The sequence below is a fragment of the Bos taurus genome, chromosome 5 (assembly GCF_002263795.3).
Source record: "Bos taurus isolate L1 Dominette 01449 registration number 42190680 breed Hereford chromosome 5, ARS-UCD2.0, whole genome shotgun sequence".
NCBI lineage: Eukaryota > Metazoa > Chordata > Mammalia > Artiodactyla > Bovidae > Bos > Bos taurus.
In genome coordinates, this window is record NC_037332.1 from 113,331,050 (window position 1) to 113,348,093 (window position 17,044).

The 17,044-nt window shown below is 55.3% G+C and overlaps 1 protein-coding gene across 11 annotated transcripts in view; it reads right to left on the bottom strand.

Annotated features, from left to right (window-relative positions):
- NFAM1 (NFAT activating protein with ITAM motif 1) overlaps positions 1–16,740 on the bottom strand; it is a 37,268-nt gene extending 20,528 nt beyond the window's left edge. For 3 of the 11 annotated variants that reach the window (XR_009494703.1, XM_059887172.1, XM_059887171.1), the window contains exon 1: positions 1,776–2,090. Coding sequence is in view for 10 of the 11 variants with exons in the window: in XM_059887172.1 (XP_059743155.1) it covers positions 1,776–2,085 (310 nt within the window). In the remaining variant the exon portion in view is untranslated. The other 8 variants (XM_059887176.1, XM_059887175.1, XM_059887173.1 and 5 more) reach the window with 7 other exon arrangements.
- Positions 16,741–17,044: the final 304 nt, after the last annotated feature.

A 17,044-nucleotide genomic window follows, 5' to 3' on the forward strand; every position in this document is an offset into this window, starting at 1 on the left:
GTTGGGGCCACCTTCCTGTTTGTCCCAGCAGGAAGACATCCATCCAAGTGTCTTAAAAATGATCCCCATTTGAGGCATGCTTCTAGAAAATGATGAAATCTGCTAGTGCAATTAAGCCCGTCTTTACAATTCTGGGGAAATCCATAAAAATAGATGACCATTGTTCTGTATTCTTCTGGGGTTTGTTATTTTAAGGTCAGAGGGATAGGACCATGGAAGGGGATGGCTTTGGCTCAGGTCTACCGCAAAAAGAACCTCAGATCTGGGGTGGATCTGTCTCCAAAAATGTGGAAGGACGAGGCCGTCTCTGTGGACCAGTGAGGGCGGCCGGTTGGGAGATGGCGGGCCAAGAACAGGGAGGAGGAGGGCCCGCTGTTGGAGGAAGGCAACTGGGTTCTGACCCGACGATGGTACTAACCGCCTCCAGTGTCCCTTCTTTTTACTGGGATGTCAGCACCCCGGAGCCTGGACCATAGCAGCCCAGCTTCCCCCACTTCTCCTGGACCTGTGCCTCCAAGCAGCCCCTCTGGGGTCCAGGCTGCTCCAGCTGGCAGCCACCTGAAGCATTCCACAGCTCAGGCTCAGAGCCACAGTCAGGTTCAGAGTGATTTCCGAGTCCACGACGGCTTTTCAGCTACCATCTGTTTACACCTCCAACAAACATTTAGGAGTACCTAAGGAAATGGCAACCGACTCCAGTACTCTTGCCTGGAAAATCCCACAGACGGAGGAGCCTGGCAGGCTACAGTCCATGGGGTCGCAGAGTTGGACACGACTGAGCGACTTCAGTTTCTTTCTTCCTTTCACTTAGGGAGTTCCCTGGTGGTCCAGTGGTTAAGACTGTGCTTCCAATGCAGGGGGGCCTGGGTTTGATCCCTGGTCAGGAAACTAGAGCCCATGTGCCACAATTAGGAGTTTGCATGCCGCAACTAAAGATCCCGCCTGTGTCATGAATCTCGAAGATCCCACATGCCGCAACTGAGACTCAGAGCAGCCAAATAAATGAATTAATATTAAAAAATAAAAAGAGTACCTTAAGGCCTGGAGGAGCTCCCTGCCCTCGCAACGCTCCCAGTCTAACAGGGCAGCAGATGGAGCCAGGGGAGGGAACCAATAATTGAGACTGGGGAGGACAGGAAGGGGTAGTGATATCCTAGAGTGTGGGAGCAGGAACACACACATACAGTGAGGCCAGAACTGGCCCGAGGACAGAGGGGAAAGAAAGCGTGTATAAAATGTCCTCTGCCTGGGTGTGACCCAGGCCCCTCTTCAACTAAACATCATGGCAGTCCTATGAGGCAGCTGAGCCAATCCCATTTTGCAGACGAAAAGAAAACAGAGGGTCTTAGAAGTCCAAAGCCCCATAGTTCCTAAGCAGTAGCATTGGGATTTGAACCCAGGTTTGTGTGACCGTGCTAAGGCAGAAAAGCCAGCTGCCGGGTTAGGAGGTGAGGTCAGACCCAGCCAAGTGTGCCGAGTGCTGGGCTGTGAGTGCTATCAGAAGATAGAGAGGGGGGTTGCTGGCAGGAGGCCTACATTTTCACAGCTGGAGGCTAACAAGGGGCTGCAAGGCTCCAAGGTTACATGGAAACCACGGGCCAGAGAGCACGGGTGAAGCGGGGCTTGAACAGAGCTGCCAGGGCACCCAGCCTGCCCTGCGGGGGCCTGCTTCTCACCCTAGATGCAGTGCACGGGGCGGGGGTGGGGGTGGGGTGGTTCCTGGGGACCGTCACTGAGCTTGAGGCATGACACTGAGTGCTGCAGGGATGGCATACCGGCTGGTGTCTCTTCTGTCTCAAGCCTGGTGTCAGCTGCTTCCCGCTTTGCCTTTAATTCAGCAAAGGGAGTGTGTCTCCCAGCAAAGTGGGCCGGGGCCACGTGAGCCAGCCTGGGGGTTCCCTTAGATTGACAGGCGGCCAAGAGGAGCAAAGGGCCGAGAGAGGAGGACGGAGGTGGACCCTGGATTCCTGAGGCCGTGGCAGGAGAGAGAGCTGCAAGAGTTCTACTGGGGGCCCCTGAGTGGCCACAGAAGTGCCAAGGGCATCCATTCCACACCCCTGCAAGTGCCCAGAGACAGGGCCCCATGTCTGCAGCACCTGATGGGCAGGGCTTCTCTGTTTCTTCCTGCTCCTCCAGGCTCCTGCCTCCAGCTGGCGGACCCTGGAGCGGGGGTGGGGGAGGTTGGAGAGGGGGTTTGAGGAGAGAGAGAGAGCCAGGAGGGCCCTCACCCCTTACTCTCACCGCAGATGGCGCCAGGGATGAGTTCACTGGGAACCGGCTCTGAATCTTGGCTGGGACTCGAAGAACTAGGACTCATTTGCGGCTGTAAATGACCGCAGCGCTCCGACTCACTCAGCACGGCTGGCGCAGCTCCAGGACCATCTCCGCACACCAAGAGGTCTGGGCTGCAGGAGCATCCCAGCGTAGATTTGGGATTATTCTGTGCATCCCCAGTGCAGCCTAGGCTGGGACAGGCACCAGGAGAGAAGCGCTTCAAGGAGTCTGGCGTTGTTTTCTGCAGGGGGGACAGCTTGGTGACAGAAGGGAAGAGGGGCTGGAGGCGACTGCTCTTTCCAGAGCAGATCTGAAAGGTAGGAGCAGGAGATGCAGGGAGAATTTGGAGGTCGGGTCCAGGGGGAGTTTTTCTGGACGGGAGAATTGTGAGCCTGTGTCAGTGGGGCTGGTGCAGGGCCGGAGGAGGGGCAGCCCTGCTGGGTGAGGTCCATGGCAAGTGGGGGCCGGCTGGGAGCAGGGTCAGCCAGGGAGGGACTGGGAAGCAGTTGCAGTGGGGTGTCTGGGAGGGCCCTGATCCCCAGGGCCACCACCCCAGTCCAGCCCTGCTGGAGAGCTGGGCTGCTTATGACAAATCCCCGAGTCCTCCTCTCCCCACGCCCACACAACTGCAAGGACAGAAGCTTGTACTGGGCAGCACAAGCTACCCCCTCAAAGCCCTCCCACTCCTGCTTTGCAGGAGATGGTGTTTTCAGGGATGGTACCTCCACCATCGGATTTCCCTGGTGGCTCAGTGGTAAAGAACCCACCTGTCCGTACAGGAGATGTGGGTTCGATCCCTGGGTCAGGAAAATCCCCTGGAGAAGGGCATAGCAACCCACTCCAGTATTCTTGGGAAATCCCATAGAGAAAGGAGCCTGGGCTACAGTCCCTGGGGTCACAAAGTGTCGGACAGGACTTAGTGACTAAATAGCAACAACCACCTCCTCCTCCCTCGCTTACTGGCAGCTCCAAGGACTGCTAGAAAGCCAGGGGCCTGGCCAGAAATGAGGGGGCAGGAGGTGTTTGGGAGAAGACCAGTTTCTGGAGGCAGCCAGCCTCGGTTCAGATCCTGGCTCTGCCATTAGAAGCTGTGGAAGCTTGGGACTTCCCCTGCTGATCCAGTGGCTAAGATTCCATGCTCCCCTTGCAAGGGGACCAAGTTCGATCCCTGGTCAGGGAACTAGAGCCTGCGCATCACAACTAAAAGATTCCACACACCACAACAAAGATCAAAGATCTCACACGCCACAACTAAGACCCAGCGCAGCCAGATAAATATTTTTTTAAAAAGCTGTGCAAACTTGGGCAAGTGCCTTTACCTCTCTGAACCTCAGTGTCTTCCCTGAAACAAGGGGAGAAGAACAAGGCCAACCTCCCAGGGTTGTCATGCGATGAAATGGGTCCAAGAACACAGCACGCCTGCCACAGAGCCAGGCTGCCTCTCCCCAGTGACAGCAGGCAGGGAAGCCAGACCAGTCCTCAGTCCTCGCTGGGAACCTGGAAGGGCAAATGCCAGCCTGACTCTTCTGCCCATGTAAGTGACAGGCCCTCAGCACGGGGCATCACAGCACGGGGTGGTCTCTGGGCATGACGGGATCCCCCCAGGGCCCCGCGCCCCCTGCCCCAAGCCTCTCTGACACCTCAGGCCCTGTGCTGGGCTGGACATGGGGGTAGGCGACACCCCAGAGCGTGGATCCTGGGCGTGGCCTTCGAGGCTGCCCGTGGGCTGAGCAGTGTGTGCTCAAAAGCCCTCCCCGCCAGGAGCCTCCTGCTGCTCTTCCCCCATCCTGCCCGCGTGTCTGCCACCCTGGTTGGGAAAGACTTTATCTACCACCCGCTGGCGCCTGATTCCTTCCTTTTCCGGTTCTTCTTTTGAATCTGTGGGCGCTTGAACTGTGGGTTTGAGAGCCCGTTGGCAGTCGGCGCCTCACTCCCACCTCTGGCCCAGGGACTCCAAGCTGAGTCCTCTGGGGGTGTGGCGGGGGGCGGGGCAGATCTGCAATCAAGGAACTTGACCAGGGGTGGGAGGGGTGCCCACCCCATCAGACCTCGTGCTCCCAGCACAACATCCTCCTCTGACAGCTCCAGCATCCAGCCTTCTCTCCTCCCCTGCCTGGCCAGCCTGGCACTACCCCCGAGGGAGCCACCTGCCATCCTGCTCCTGCCCTGCCTGACCCTGCCTGAACGCCCCCACCACCCAACCAACCAGAGGAGGCCCAGGAAGGAGTCTGAAATCAATTTACAGGGTCAAGACACACAATTAAAAAAAAGAAATAGAACAGAGAGCATCTCATTTGTAGTGAGGTCGCTGTTTATGACCTTCTGGCTTGTTACATTCGCACAACTGGGTTCACACAGGGTCACACTATAACCATGTACCCCTTAACTTGGGGCCACTGTTAAGGAATTTTTTTTTTTTTTAAGTTCCCTAGCCTGGAGGATCCAGCCCATTCCTCCAGGCCCCGTGCAGCCCAACTCAACTGCCCTCGGTTCTCACTTGCTCGCTCCCCAAGGCTCTCGAGCCTTTGCCCACACTGTTCCCGTTGCCCAGCACGTCCTCCTGTGCCCTTCTCCTCCACAGACTGTGCAGTCAGCCTCTAGGTGGGCAGGACTCGCACAGCCCCTCCCCGAGCTGCTCCTGTGCGCACACGCTCTGTTTATACAGCACAGACCCTCAGGCTTCGCAGTCAAGCCTGTGATGATAAGAACTAACCTCCACTGGGGTGTTCCCTTTCACAGATGAGAAAACTGAGGCTCAGAGAATGGAGAGGTTTGTCCAGTCCGCAAAGTACTTAATACTGGTGGAAAGGGTTAGTCACTCAGTCATGTCCAACTCTTTGCAAACCCCATGGACTGTAGCCCTCCAGGCTCCTCTGTCCATGGGATTCTCCAGGCAGAATACTGGAGTGGGTAGCCATTTCCTTCTCCAGGGGATCTTCCTCCCGACCCAGGGATCGAATCTGGGTCTCCTGCATGGCAGGCAGATTCTTTACCGTCTGAGCCACCAGAAGAGCCTGGTGGTGGAGGTGGGATTTTAAGCTAAGTCTCTTGGAGCCAATAAACCTACCCTGTTTATTTTTGTCTTTCTTTTTAACTGGTCGCACTGCAACATGTGAGATCTTAGTTCCCCAACCAAGGCTGGAACCTGTCCCCCACTACAGTGAAAGCGCAGAGTCTTAGCCACTGGACCGCCACGGAAGTCCCTAACCCCCCAACTCTTTCTCTCTTATTTTAATTTAATGAATCTATTTATTTATTTTTGGCTGTGCTGGGTCTTCGTTGCTGCTCGGGCTTTTCCCTAGTTGCAGTGAGTAGGGGCTACTCTTCGTCGCAGCCTGCAGGGTTCTCACAGCAGTGGTGCCTCTTGTTGCAGAGCACGGGCTATAGGGCACCTGGGCTTCTGTGGCACCTGGGCTCAGCAGTTGCAGCTCCTGGGCTCTAGAGCACAGGTTCAATAGTTGTGGTGCTCAGGCTCAGCTGCTCCTTGGCTTGTGGGATCTGCCCGGACCAGGGATCAGACCCATGTCTCCTGCACTGGCTGTGCTCAGTCGCTCAGTCGTGTCCGACTCTTTGCGACCCCATGGTCTGTAGCCCACCAGGCTCCTCTGTCCATGGGATTCTCCAGACAAGACTAAGGAATTGCGTTGCCATGCCCTCCTCCAGGCCGATTCTTTACCACTGAGCCACCAGCAAAGCCCCTTAACCACTACTCTAGGCAACCATTTAAAAAATCTCAAAGCAAGCAAAAAAGAAGACACTTGTCACGTGAAAGACCTGCCCTCTTTTAAAGGGAAATAAAAATTCAGAGGCTCTTCCCCTGAATTTGGGTCATCTAACAGGCAGACCATTCTAAAGGAAAACAGTCCTGGGTGTTCATTGGAAGGACTGATGCTAAAGCTGAAACTCCAGTACTTTGGCCACCTCATGCGAAGAGTTAACTCATTGGAAAAGACTCTGATGCTGGGAGGGATTAGGGGCAGGAGGAGAAGGGGACGACAGAGGATGAGATGGCTGGATGGCATCACCGACTCAATGGACATGAGTTTGAGTGAACTCCAAGAGTTGGTGATGGACAGGGAGGCCTGGCGTGCTGTGATTCATGGGGTCACAAAGAGTCGGACACTTCTGAGCGACTGCAGGAAACCCGGGTTCAATCCCCGGGTCAGGAAGATCCCCCTGGAGAAGGAAATGGAAACCAGTGGGCCCCATGAGCCCTGCATAGCTGGTCCTGTGGCAAGGCCAGCCAGAGGACGCCGGGCCCCCCCTCATTGCAGTATTGACATCCCCTCACCCCCAGGATCTGACACGCTCCCCAGCATCACTCCTGCTCCAGCTGCCCTGGCCCACTCTCTGTGCCTCTCCCCCACCAACCCTGAGCCAGGCCCTGGCCTCAGCTTCCCCCTCTGCCCGGAATGCCATCCTTTGTAGGGCACTGAGCCAAGGCTCTGTAGCCCAGAGGTGGTGATCAAAGGTATCCATTCCAACTTAGGTCAATTCTAAATGAAAACACTTTGATTCTCCGGCTACAGAAGAAAGCCGTTCCCACGGTCTTTATTTTAGGCAGGAGTTCTGCCCTCCAATTTAGTTCTGGCATCTCTCAGAGCCGGGCCTCTTTTTCTGGCCCTTCTGAAGGGCTGCAGGTGTGGGACTGCTGGTTTCATCACGGGGCTCTGGCCATTCGCCCGAGCACGAATCCCAGGACGCCACCGAAAAACAGGTGAGTCCTTCGGGGCACGCGCATCAAACACCGAGCGGCTGATTAGGGAGAAGCGCGCAGCCGGCGCTGGAAGGCAGTCTTTGAACAGAGCGTGTGTATCCTGGAGTTTTTAGCGCTCATGCCCCCGGAACACTGCCATCAGACTGGCTGTCACATCTTTCAACACCTCCGAATGACAAAGATGCTCACGGATGTGGCTTGCCTGGGGGTAGGGGGAGGGCGTTTCCACGTCTGCTTGCATCCTGTTCTCAGGCCTCCAGACTCTGGCCCCTGGGTGCACAGCAGCTACGTGGGGACACAAACCAAGGGCAGACCGTCAAGTGTTTAGTCCAGAAATGTCTAAGCTTCACTGGTGTTAATTGGTATTTTTACAGCAGTCACTTCCCTTCTGGCTTGTTTTGAAAGGCAAGTTGCTCAAACTTGGGGGCTCGTTTGAGAGTGTGGACGGGGGGCGGGGGGGGGGGGCGGGGGACATGGGACTGTTTCTCCCTTTACAACCTGTTCTATCTTCAGAGAAGGCTGTCAGGACGGGGTTAAGGTGTGGTAGAGCCTTGTCTCTGAAAGGAGAGAAATGGAGTGAGGGGAGAGACCCCACCAGGACACCCCCTTCAGCAAGGAGTCTGTGGCCCCTCGAAGTCCCACTTGCGCTGGGAAGGGGGCTGCCTGACGAAACTGAAAGTGGTGAGATAAAGGGAAGTCTCAGGGGTGACCGAAACCCAGTGGATGAGCTGGCTGAGTGGGCAGGGGCTTCTTGGAGAGGCCAACCCTGGGAGCAGCACTTTGTTTTTTAAGTTAGAACTCTTCAGGGCACCCCCTTCCATTGTAAAAGCGTGCAACACACTCCCTGTGCACATTTTAGAAGCCACAGTGAGGGGTCAAGGAGGCCATGCAGCTTGTGTGCAGTCCTCCCCCCACTGGTATCACAGCTGTGAGTGTTTTGATCTTTCTTTCCCACCTCTTTACTGAGCTGAACTTTGAAGGAAGAGCAGGAGCCAGGTTTAAAGTGGAGAGTCCAAGCGAGGGGGTTTAAGTACAAGGAAGCTTCTACAAGCCCTGAGCCAGGACAGGGAGTTGGGGGGCTCCAGAGCCCTAGGGGAGTTGAAAGAAAGGGTTCCGGTAGGGGCCAGGAGGAGATTGAGGGTTGAATGTTGACCTAGAAACCTGGGGAACCTCTGCGGGCTTCGAAATTGGGAAGTGACCTGATCACAGTTCCTGTTAGGGAGAGAACAGAGGGAAATACTAGAGAGCTCCAGACAGCCTTCCTTAGCAGCCTGAAACCCTAGCATTCGTGGTTTTGTTCTGTGGGATTCAGTACCCGCCCCCAACCAGCTCCAGCCTCCTTTTAATATATAAATGCTTCTGGCTGACAACTCACTAACGCCTTCCCGGGGACGCCTGTGCCAGATCACCTTTATCCCGATTTCTTTTAAGTCTCCACCTCCCCAAAGCTCCTACCCACTCCAGGAACAAAATCACTCAGTGCGCTCCTTCCTCCTCTCCCTCCCCTTCCGCATCCGCCCATCTGCCAGCCAGGTCCTTCCCTCCCGCCCCTCCCTCACCGCCCCTCCCACCCATCCCCGCCCCTCCCACCCCATCTCCGCCCCGCCCTCCACCCCACCCTTCCCAACCCCCAACCCCTGATGCTTCCCACGCTGGAGGTCAGTCAAGACCCCGAGACTAAGCTGTGGCTCCTTTTCAGCCTTGACCCTGACCTTGCAGACCCCTCCTCTCCAGCCTTCCCCTGCCCTCTTCCTTACACAGCCCACCCCCAGAGGTTGAATACCTGTTCCTGGGTCGCCCCTACCCTCACCCGCCGCAGGTGAGCTCAGTCCTGTCCCACACTTCTGAGCTCCTGCACATTCAGAACCAGGGGTGAACACCCTGGGGAGCAAGGCGGGGTCTGTCAGGGCAGGAAGAGTGGACCCGAAAGGACACCGCAGAGAGAGCACCAGAGTTCAACCTTGAGCAACAGGTTGGAGTCACCAGGTGGGCAAATGTGAGGACACCTTTCAGGCCAAGGGACCAGCGGGAGTGAAAGCTCAGCGGCAGGCAGTCGTCAGCGTGGCTCGGAAGTGGGGTGTGGGCAGGGGCGGGAGGAAAGGCTAGCCCAGGGCCAGGGGCAGGGGCCAGGGCAGATCCAGATGCTCTGCAGTGAACCAGCTGCTGGCAGAGAGGCTGAGCTGTGCTCCAAGGGACCAGGGGCTGTCTCCTGGGCCCCCAGCTCCTTAGGACAGCTCTGAGAAGGGGAGGCTCTGATTTAAAGGGTGTGCCTGTTTTAAATCTTTGGGAGAAGGTAAGGGACAGGGAGGCCTGGCGTGCTGCAGTCCACGGGGTCGCAAAGAGTCGGACACTGAGCGACTGAACAACAAATGTTCTAAATCTGGTGTGTGTGGCCAGGTATGAACTTGCCTTCAGACACACCTCCTTGGACCCTATGACCAACGCTAGAGCAGGTGTCTCCCCTGACAGTCTGAGGACGGGCTGCTCGATGGGAGGGCACGCCTGCCCTTGGGCTTGGGCTGCACCCACTTGGTGCCTCCCTCCTGCCCACCACCCCACAACCTCCCCATCAGCAGGAAGCAGTGACGAGCCCAGAGCCTCCAAGGGGCCCCCGCCCTGGCTCTGCTATATCTCAGCCGCAGCCCACGCAGTCCTGGGACAGGGTCGGGGGGTGGGTGGGAGCACATACCTGCCAGGCCCCCAACCTTCTCCAGACAGCCTGTCCCCATGGTCGATGCCCACAGACCTTCCCTGAGGGGTCCCAGGTGCCAGCCCTGGGGTCATCAGTGTCCCAGATGTGCCTTCCTATTGCCCCGGGCAAGAGGCCTGCTTAGGAGGGAAGCTGGGGCTCAGAGCGGGCAGGGAAGCTGGAGGGGGTCAGATCCTGTCTCGGGGTTCTCGGGCACCCACTCCCTCGGTCACAAGTCAGGAGGGTTTTGTCATTCCTCTCCTGGTGGCATCACATGTCCACCCTGCTCAGCGCTCCTCAGGGGGTTGTCTGACTGGGAGCTGAATTCTTCCTGTTACTGTGAGTATTTCCTGGGCATCCTCTGGGTGCCAGGCTCCGTGCTGGGAGCCAAGGATTCGAAGCCAAGTAAGTCCACATGTGTCCTGCCCTCGTGAAGCTCGCAGTTCACACAGGGAGGAGGAAAGTGCAGAAAGAAGCAGTCTTAATGGGAACATACCCGCTGGAGGCACCGAACACACGCGTGCCTGGAGACCACACGTGAGCGTTCCGAGATGGGAACACCTGGAACGTCAATCATAACTAAATAGATCGCAGTATGTTCATTCAGTGGGACGCTCCACAGCAGGGGTTCACAAACGTGTTCTGTAAAGGGCCAGGGAATAAATATTTTCCACTTTGTGAGCCATATGGTCTCTATCGCAGCTACTCTACTCTGCTGTTGTGGGGGCAAAAGCAGCCATAAATGAGCCATGAATGGATAGGCATGGCTGTGTTCCAATAAAACTTTATTTATGGACATGGAAATGGGAATACAGTCATCACTCACTCTCCATGGAGGACTGGTTCCTGCACCCGTTACAGACACCAAAATCCACAGATGCTCAAGACACAGGGTATCTTGAGAGTGATGGGGGTACAGGGGGTTTGTTATTCAGTTGCTCAGTCGTGTCTGACTCTTTTGCAACCACATGGACTGTAGGCCACCAGGCTCCTCTGTCCATGGAATTTTCCAGGCAAGAATACTGGAGTGAGTTACCGTCTCCTTCTCCAAGGGATATTCCTGACCAGGGATTGAACCCAAATCTCCTGCATTGGCAGGTGGGTTCTTTACCACTAAGCCATCAGGGAAGCCTGTACAGTGCCCTTTGGGGCACTGGAATGTTCTCTTTCTTGACCTGGATGGTAGACACATAGGGCTATGTTTATTTAATATGTATCACACTTTTCTGTGTCTGTATTATATTTTATGCAGCTCCCCTGGGGCTCAGTGGTAAAGAATCTGCCTGCATGTAATACAGGAGACTCGAATTTGATCCGTGGGTCGGAAAGCTCCTGTGGAGTAGGAAATGGCAACCCACTCCAGTATTGCCTGGGAAATCCCATGGGCAGAGGAGCCTGGCAGGCTATAGTCCATGGGGTCACAAAGAGTAGGACAGGACTTAGCAACTAAACGACAACCACGAAAGTTATATTTCATGATATAATGACATAGGATTCATAAAATGGCTTAAGATTCCCATATACAGCTGACCCTTGAACAACATGGTGGTTAGCGGCACTGAACCGTGCACAGTTGAAAATCCAAGTGTAACTTGACAGGCGGCCCTCCGTATCCGAGGTTCCACATCCTCAGAGTGAACCAACAGTGTAGTTGTTGCATTTACTACTGAAAAACACCTGTGTATGACTGTACCTGAGCAGTTCAAACGCATGCTGCCCAAAGATTAGCTGCACTTTAAATCATCTGTAGATCACTCATAGTACCTAATACAGGAGTTTCCTTGGTGGTCCACTGGCCAAGACTCTGTGCTCCCAATGCAGGGGGCCCGGGTTTGATTCCCAGTCAGGGGACTAGATCTCACACACGCAATTAAGAGTTGCACATGCCACATGCTACAACTAAGACTCGGTGCAGCCAAAATTAAAAAAAAAGACTAATACTATGTAAGTACTATGTGAGTAGTTGTAAATACAATGTAAAAGCTATTTAAATAGTTGCCATGAGAACTGCAAATTCAAGTTTTGCTTTTTGGAACTTTCTGGAAATTTTTTTTCCCCTGAATATTTTCGATCTGGTGTTGGTTAAATCCGCAGATGCAGAACTGGCAGATACAGAGGGCTTAAGTATAAAATTATACTTTATTGTATAATTTCATATTCACACTGTGAAATATGTATTCTTCTCATGATGTTTTTCTGACCATTAGAAAAATACATTCATAACTCCATACAAAAAGGCAGTGGGTTGGACTTACCCCCCAGTGGCCAGGGTTTGGGACCCCTGCTCTTTACCAACCAAAATAAACAAACCAGCCACACTGTCAACCGGATGTAGCTTAAAAAACATAATGTTTGGACTTGCCTGGCGGTCCAGTGGTTAAGAATCTGCTTGCCATTGCAGACGACACAGCTTCAATCCCTGGCCTGGGGTGATCCCACACACGGAGAGGCCACTCAGTCCGTGTGCCACAGCTACTGAGCCCTCGCGCTCTAGCGCCTATTTTCCGCAGCAAGAGAAGCCTGTGGACCAGAACTAAAGAGGGCCTGTGCCTCTTGCCACAGCGGAGAAAGCCTGCACACAGCAGCAGGGCCAGTGCAGCCAAAAGTGAACAAATAAATACATTTTAAGATGTTGAGTGAAAGAAGTAGGTCGCAGAGAACACCCACAACATCATTCTGACTATACAAAGTTCAAAAACAAAGCCAGGCTAATCTGTATCGTTTAGGGACACAAACCAAAGGATAAAAGTACAAAAAAAATGCCAGGAAGCAATTGCCCTAAACTCAGGATGGTGGTTCCTCTGCGTGGGGGAGAGGCGGTGTCTTGGGAGGCGTCCAGGGGCTTTGGGGCCCTAGAGTGTTTGCTCTCTTGACCTGGACGGTCGACACGCCACACTTGGCTTCGTAATATTTATGGTGCTTCTCTGCGTATGTATTCTAGTTCGCGCTTTTAAAAGAGAAAGCACTGACAGGGCCCCATTGGAACGGCATCTGCACTCCTGCCTGACAGGCATTTATGATCCACGCGGACCCACATCCCAGTGGGAATCGTATCCCGCAGCTCTACTAAGAGACCCTCCTCCCCAGCGAGTCTGAACCTCTCGCCATGCCCTCCCCCGGGCTCTGCCTTCTGGCCTCCCAGCCTTTATTCCTGCTGTGCCTGCCACCCACCCACCTGCTCCGTCGCCTCCCCGCCGCCCCCTCCAGCACCCCCTCTGCCCCACCTCCAACAGGGAGGTCTTCTCCTCCGCCTGCCTCGGAAGCTCTTTATTGGGATTAGACGAAGATCAAAAGCAGAGGCCAGTCCTGACAGAGGCCTGGAGCTGCGGGGAGGGAGGCAGCAGGCTCCCGAACAGCTTTTGGGCAACAAAGGAAGCGGCGACACCTGAGTCCCGAGCTAACGGGGGAGGGGAGGCGAACTTGCATCAGGACTCTGGCCCTGGGGTCCTGTTTCTGTGGGTGAGTCTCACGGTTTCCGCCAAGCTGGGAGTAGGGGCTGTGGCTTATTCACCCTCAGTTCCCCCCAGTGCCTGGAACTGGTCCTCTTTAATGAATAGTTGAGAAATAAACACAGCCAGGGAGAGACTGGAGACTGATGTTTGTTGAGAACACCAAGGCTCAGAAAGGTTAAGGAACTTCCCTGAGGTCACGCAGCAGTCAACAGAAGAAGGCCAGATTTGAAGAAGCTCTGTCTGGCTTCAAAGCCCTTGGAAGTGACTTGAAGCCTGGTGGAAGCAGGGCTAGAGCAGGTGTGTAGCTGCTCTCAGGAAAGCTGAGCCTCAGACTCAGATGATTCTCCTCTAAGAGGTGCCCTTCAGACCAGAGGTAGCCACTAGACCCTTTGAGAAAAGTAGAATTTGCAGAGAGATCAGAGGAGAGCAGGGGAGGAAGGTTGGGAGCAAGAACGGTCCTGAGTTGCCATCCCAGGGTGTTGCTAGAGACCCCTGGAAAGGTCAGAGTGACCCCAAGGAGCCCGGGGGCTCCCCAAGATGTAGAGCCAGCCAACTGAATCTTGCATCTTGATTGGCTCTGCTAGGCAGGCAGGTGGCTGACATTCTCTGAGCTCCCGTCACGTGCACCTTCAGGTATTACTATTGCAGCCGCTTGACAGGTGAGGCCATCGAGCAACATTAAGAACCTGCCCAAGGGGAATTCCCTGGTGCTCCAGTGACTAAAGGGCTTCCCAGGTGGCTCCGTAGTAAAGAATTTGCCCGCCAATGCAGGAGACAACGGAGAAGGCAATGGCAACCCACTCCAGTACTCTTGCCTGGAAAATCCCATGGACAGAGGAGCCTGGTAGGCTGCAGTCTACGGGGTCTCGAAGAGTTGGACACGACTGAGCGACTTCACTTTCACTTCTCACTTTCATGCATTGGAGAAGGACATGGCAACCCACTCCAGTGTTCTTGCCTGGAGAATCCCAGGGACGGGGGAGCCTGGTGGGCTGCCGTCTATGGGGTCACACAGAGTTGGACACAACTAAAGCGACTTAACAGCAGTAGCAGCAGCAGCAGGAGACAAGGGTTCAATCCCTGGTCCAGGAAGATCCCATGGAGAAGGAAATGGCAACCTACTCCAGTATGCTGGCCTGGAGAATTGCATGGACAGAGGAACCTGGTGGGCTACAGTCCATGGGGTCGCAGAAAGAGTAGGACATGACTTAGTGACTAAACAACAACAACCAGGGGCTAAGACTCCTCACTCCCAATACAGAGAGTCTGGGTTCGATCCTTGGTCAGGGAGCTAGATCCCACATGCCATAACTAAGAGTTCTCATGTCACAGCTGAAGATCTCACGTGACACAACAAAGACCCCTTGTAGCCAAACAAGTAAAGAAATATACATATTGAAAAAAGAAGAAAGAACCTGCCCAGGGGCCCAGGTCCAAAGCAGAGCTCAGATCCAGACTCTACACCCTGGCCTGCACACAACCCTACATCAGGTGGTCCAGGGAAACAGTGTATTGAGCCCAAGCTTCAACGACGACAGTCCCCAAGGTCCCCCATGGACACTCCTGAGGCTGCAGGCTGGGTCATGGTGCTGATGGTTGATGGAGCTGGCTACACTAGGCAGGTGGGTGAGGTCAGGGGAGGTTTGGGGGATGTGAGAGAAACTGGATTCCCTCCATCAGATTCTCAAAGCTCGGAGATAAGAGGGTGGGGAGGGGCATGGCACAGACTAGAGACAGAAGCCAGGACCCGCAGGGGAAGGACCAGGAGTACCGGGTGCTGTCTGCTGCTGCAAGAGACCACAAGGTGCTTCCACCTCTTGCGAAAGAGCAGAGTTTCTCTTGGGTACAATGTCTGCTGCAATCCTAGGGGGCCGGGGGCGGGGAATATGTTGTTTGTGGTCAAGACAGTTACAAACAGCACTTTTCACAGCAGCACCCCAAAAGTCTCTTCTACTCAGTTACTGGGGTGTGCGGGGGTCCCTTTTGGGGAGGAGGGACCACACAAAGAGAAATGATGGGAACTGGGGGGGAAATTAAAACGAATGAGTTTCAACACGTTGTCACCAAGAAGCTGCATTTTCTCAGCCTTCTTTGCATTGGGGCGGGGGGTTTGGTGACGGGGTTGGGGGTGTGAGGTGCACAGACGAAAGGAGATGACCTCACAGGGGCTGGGCTGTCAGGCCTGCGGTAGGACTGGGTACACCCAGTTGAGTCTTGCCTTCCCAAAGGGGTAGATTTTTTGTGAAGGATGTTCTTTACAAAGAAAGGCAAGAGGACCCCTGGAGCCCACTTCCAAGGGTCAGTTCAGAGCTGAACCTGGCCTCTACTCACCCTCTAGGCTGTGGGCCAGCTATCTGGCTGTGCTGGGCCTCAATTTCTCCGTGCTTACATGGTGCCAATGGGAACAGCACCCCAAGGGTGCCTTGAAGGGGCCTGAGTACAAGTGTGAAGCCCAGCTTATGTGCACAGAGAGGCTAATTTATGATAATAAGAGTAGATGTCCAACCTCCCTGGTGGTTCAGTGGCTAAGACTCTGCTCTTCCAATGCAGGGGGCCCGGGTTAATTCCCTGGTCAGGGAACTAGATCCCACATGCCGCAACTAACAATTCACATGTTGCAACTAGAGATCTCGCATGTCGCAACTAAAACCCAACACAGCCAAATAAATACATTTTTTAAAAATATATGGACAAATATAGCTGTTACTGCTTATGGTATGAATGAAAGGCAGAGGATGGAGCAGAAGGGTGGGAGCAGCTCCTGGAAGGCTCATAAAAATCAAGGTGAATGAGAAGGAAAGCATCTAGCCTGCACCCAGCCTGCCCAGCGGGGTGGGCGGATGCTGGGGCTACAGGAGGGTGGGCACTGCCCAGGTGAGACAGCCTCAGAGACCCCAGAGCCAGGCTGGGCAGCCCTGGTGGGGGACACTCCTGGGAGTTCCCTGGCCTGGATGAACTGGCCCCTGGGCCACCCATCCTAGGGCCAGGCTTGGATCCATCCACCCAACTTCCCAGGCACCTTGCCCTCTGACCAGCGGTGGCCTCCCTCCCTCCGCCCCACCCCTCCCAACGTGGGGGCTGCAACACCAATGGGCAGGTTCAAGGCATGGGTTCCGCAGTCAGATACCTTGGGGGTGAGCTGCCCCTTCCCAGAGATCCCACACCCCACCGGATGGCCCCCCTCCCCAGCCCGCAGCAACGCCCACCCACCTCGCTGAGGGGCCAGGGGGTCAGGAGGAGCCGGGAGAGAGGCTGTTCCAGCAGCGAGACTGGGGGCGCGGCCCCGCCTCTTCAAAAGCCACCTCGGCAAGGCATTAGCTAAACATCTCCCGGTCCCCGAAGGCTTTCCCTGTGAAGTCTGCAATGTTCAAACGCAACCAGCAAATCCCCGGAGACGGGTCCGGGGAATTAGCCGCGCGGCGGATGAAAGCGTCTGTGATGTACGCGAGGCAGAGAGCGCGGGAGGAGGGGAGGACCGCGTACCTGCGCCTGCCAGCGGCAGGGTCCAGGGGAACAGGATCAAGCCCAGCAGCCTGGGGGCCGGGAGGGGGCCCGGCCAGGCCCTCCGTCGCGGAGGCCAGCTCTCCATCGGGGCCTTCTTCCTCTTTAGGTCGCGGGCGGGGACAGCCTGCTGGTAGCCACGGTTGCCCTTGGCGTCCTTAACAGGCTCCTCCCCGGCCAGCCTTCTGCTTCCTCCAGGTCTCAGTTGGCCGCCTTGTCCTCTCAGTGACCCCGGACTTTCCTGGTGGGAACAGTTTCAGGCCAGGGCGCCGCCAGGCGAGGATGTGGGGCTCCCACCCGTCCAGGATGTACAGATGTGAGTTGGAGCGCCAAGAACTGATGCTTTTGAACTGTGGTGCTGGAGAAGACTCTTGAGCGTCCCTTGGACTGCAAGGAGATCCAACCAGTCCA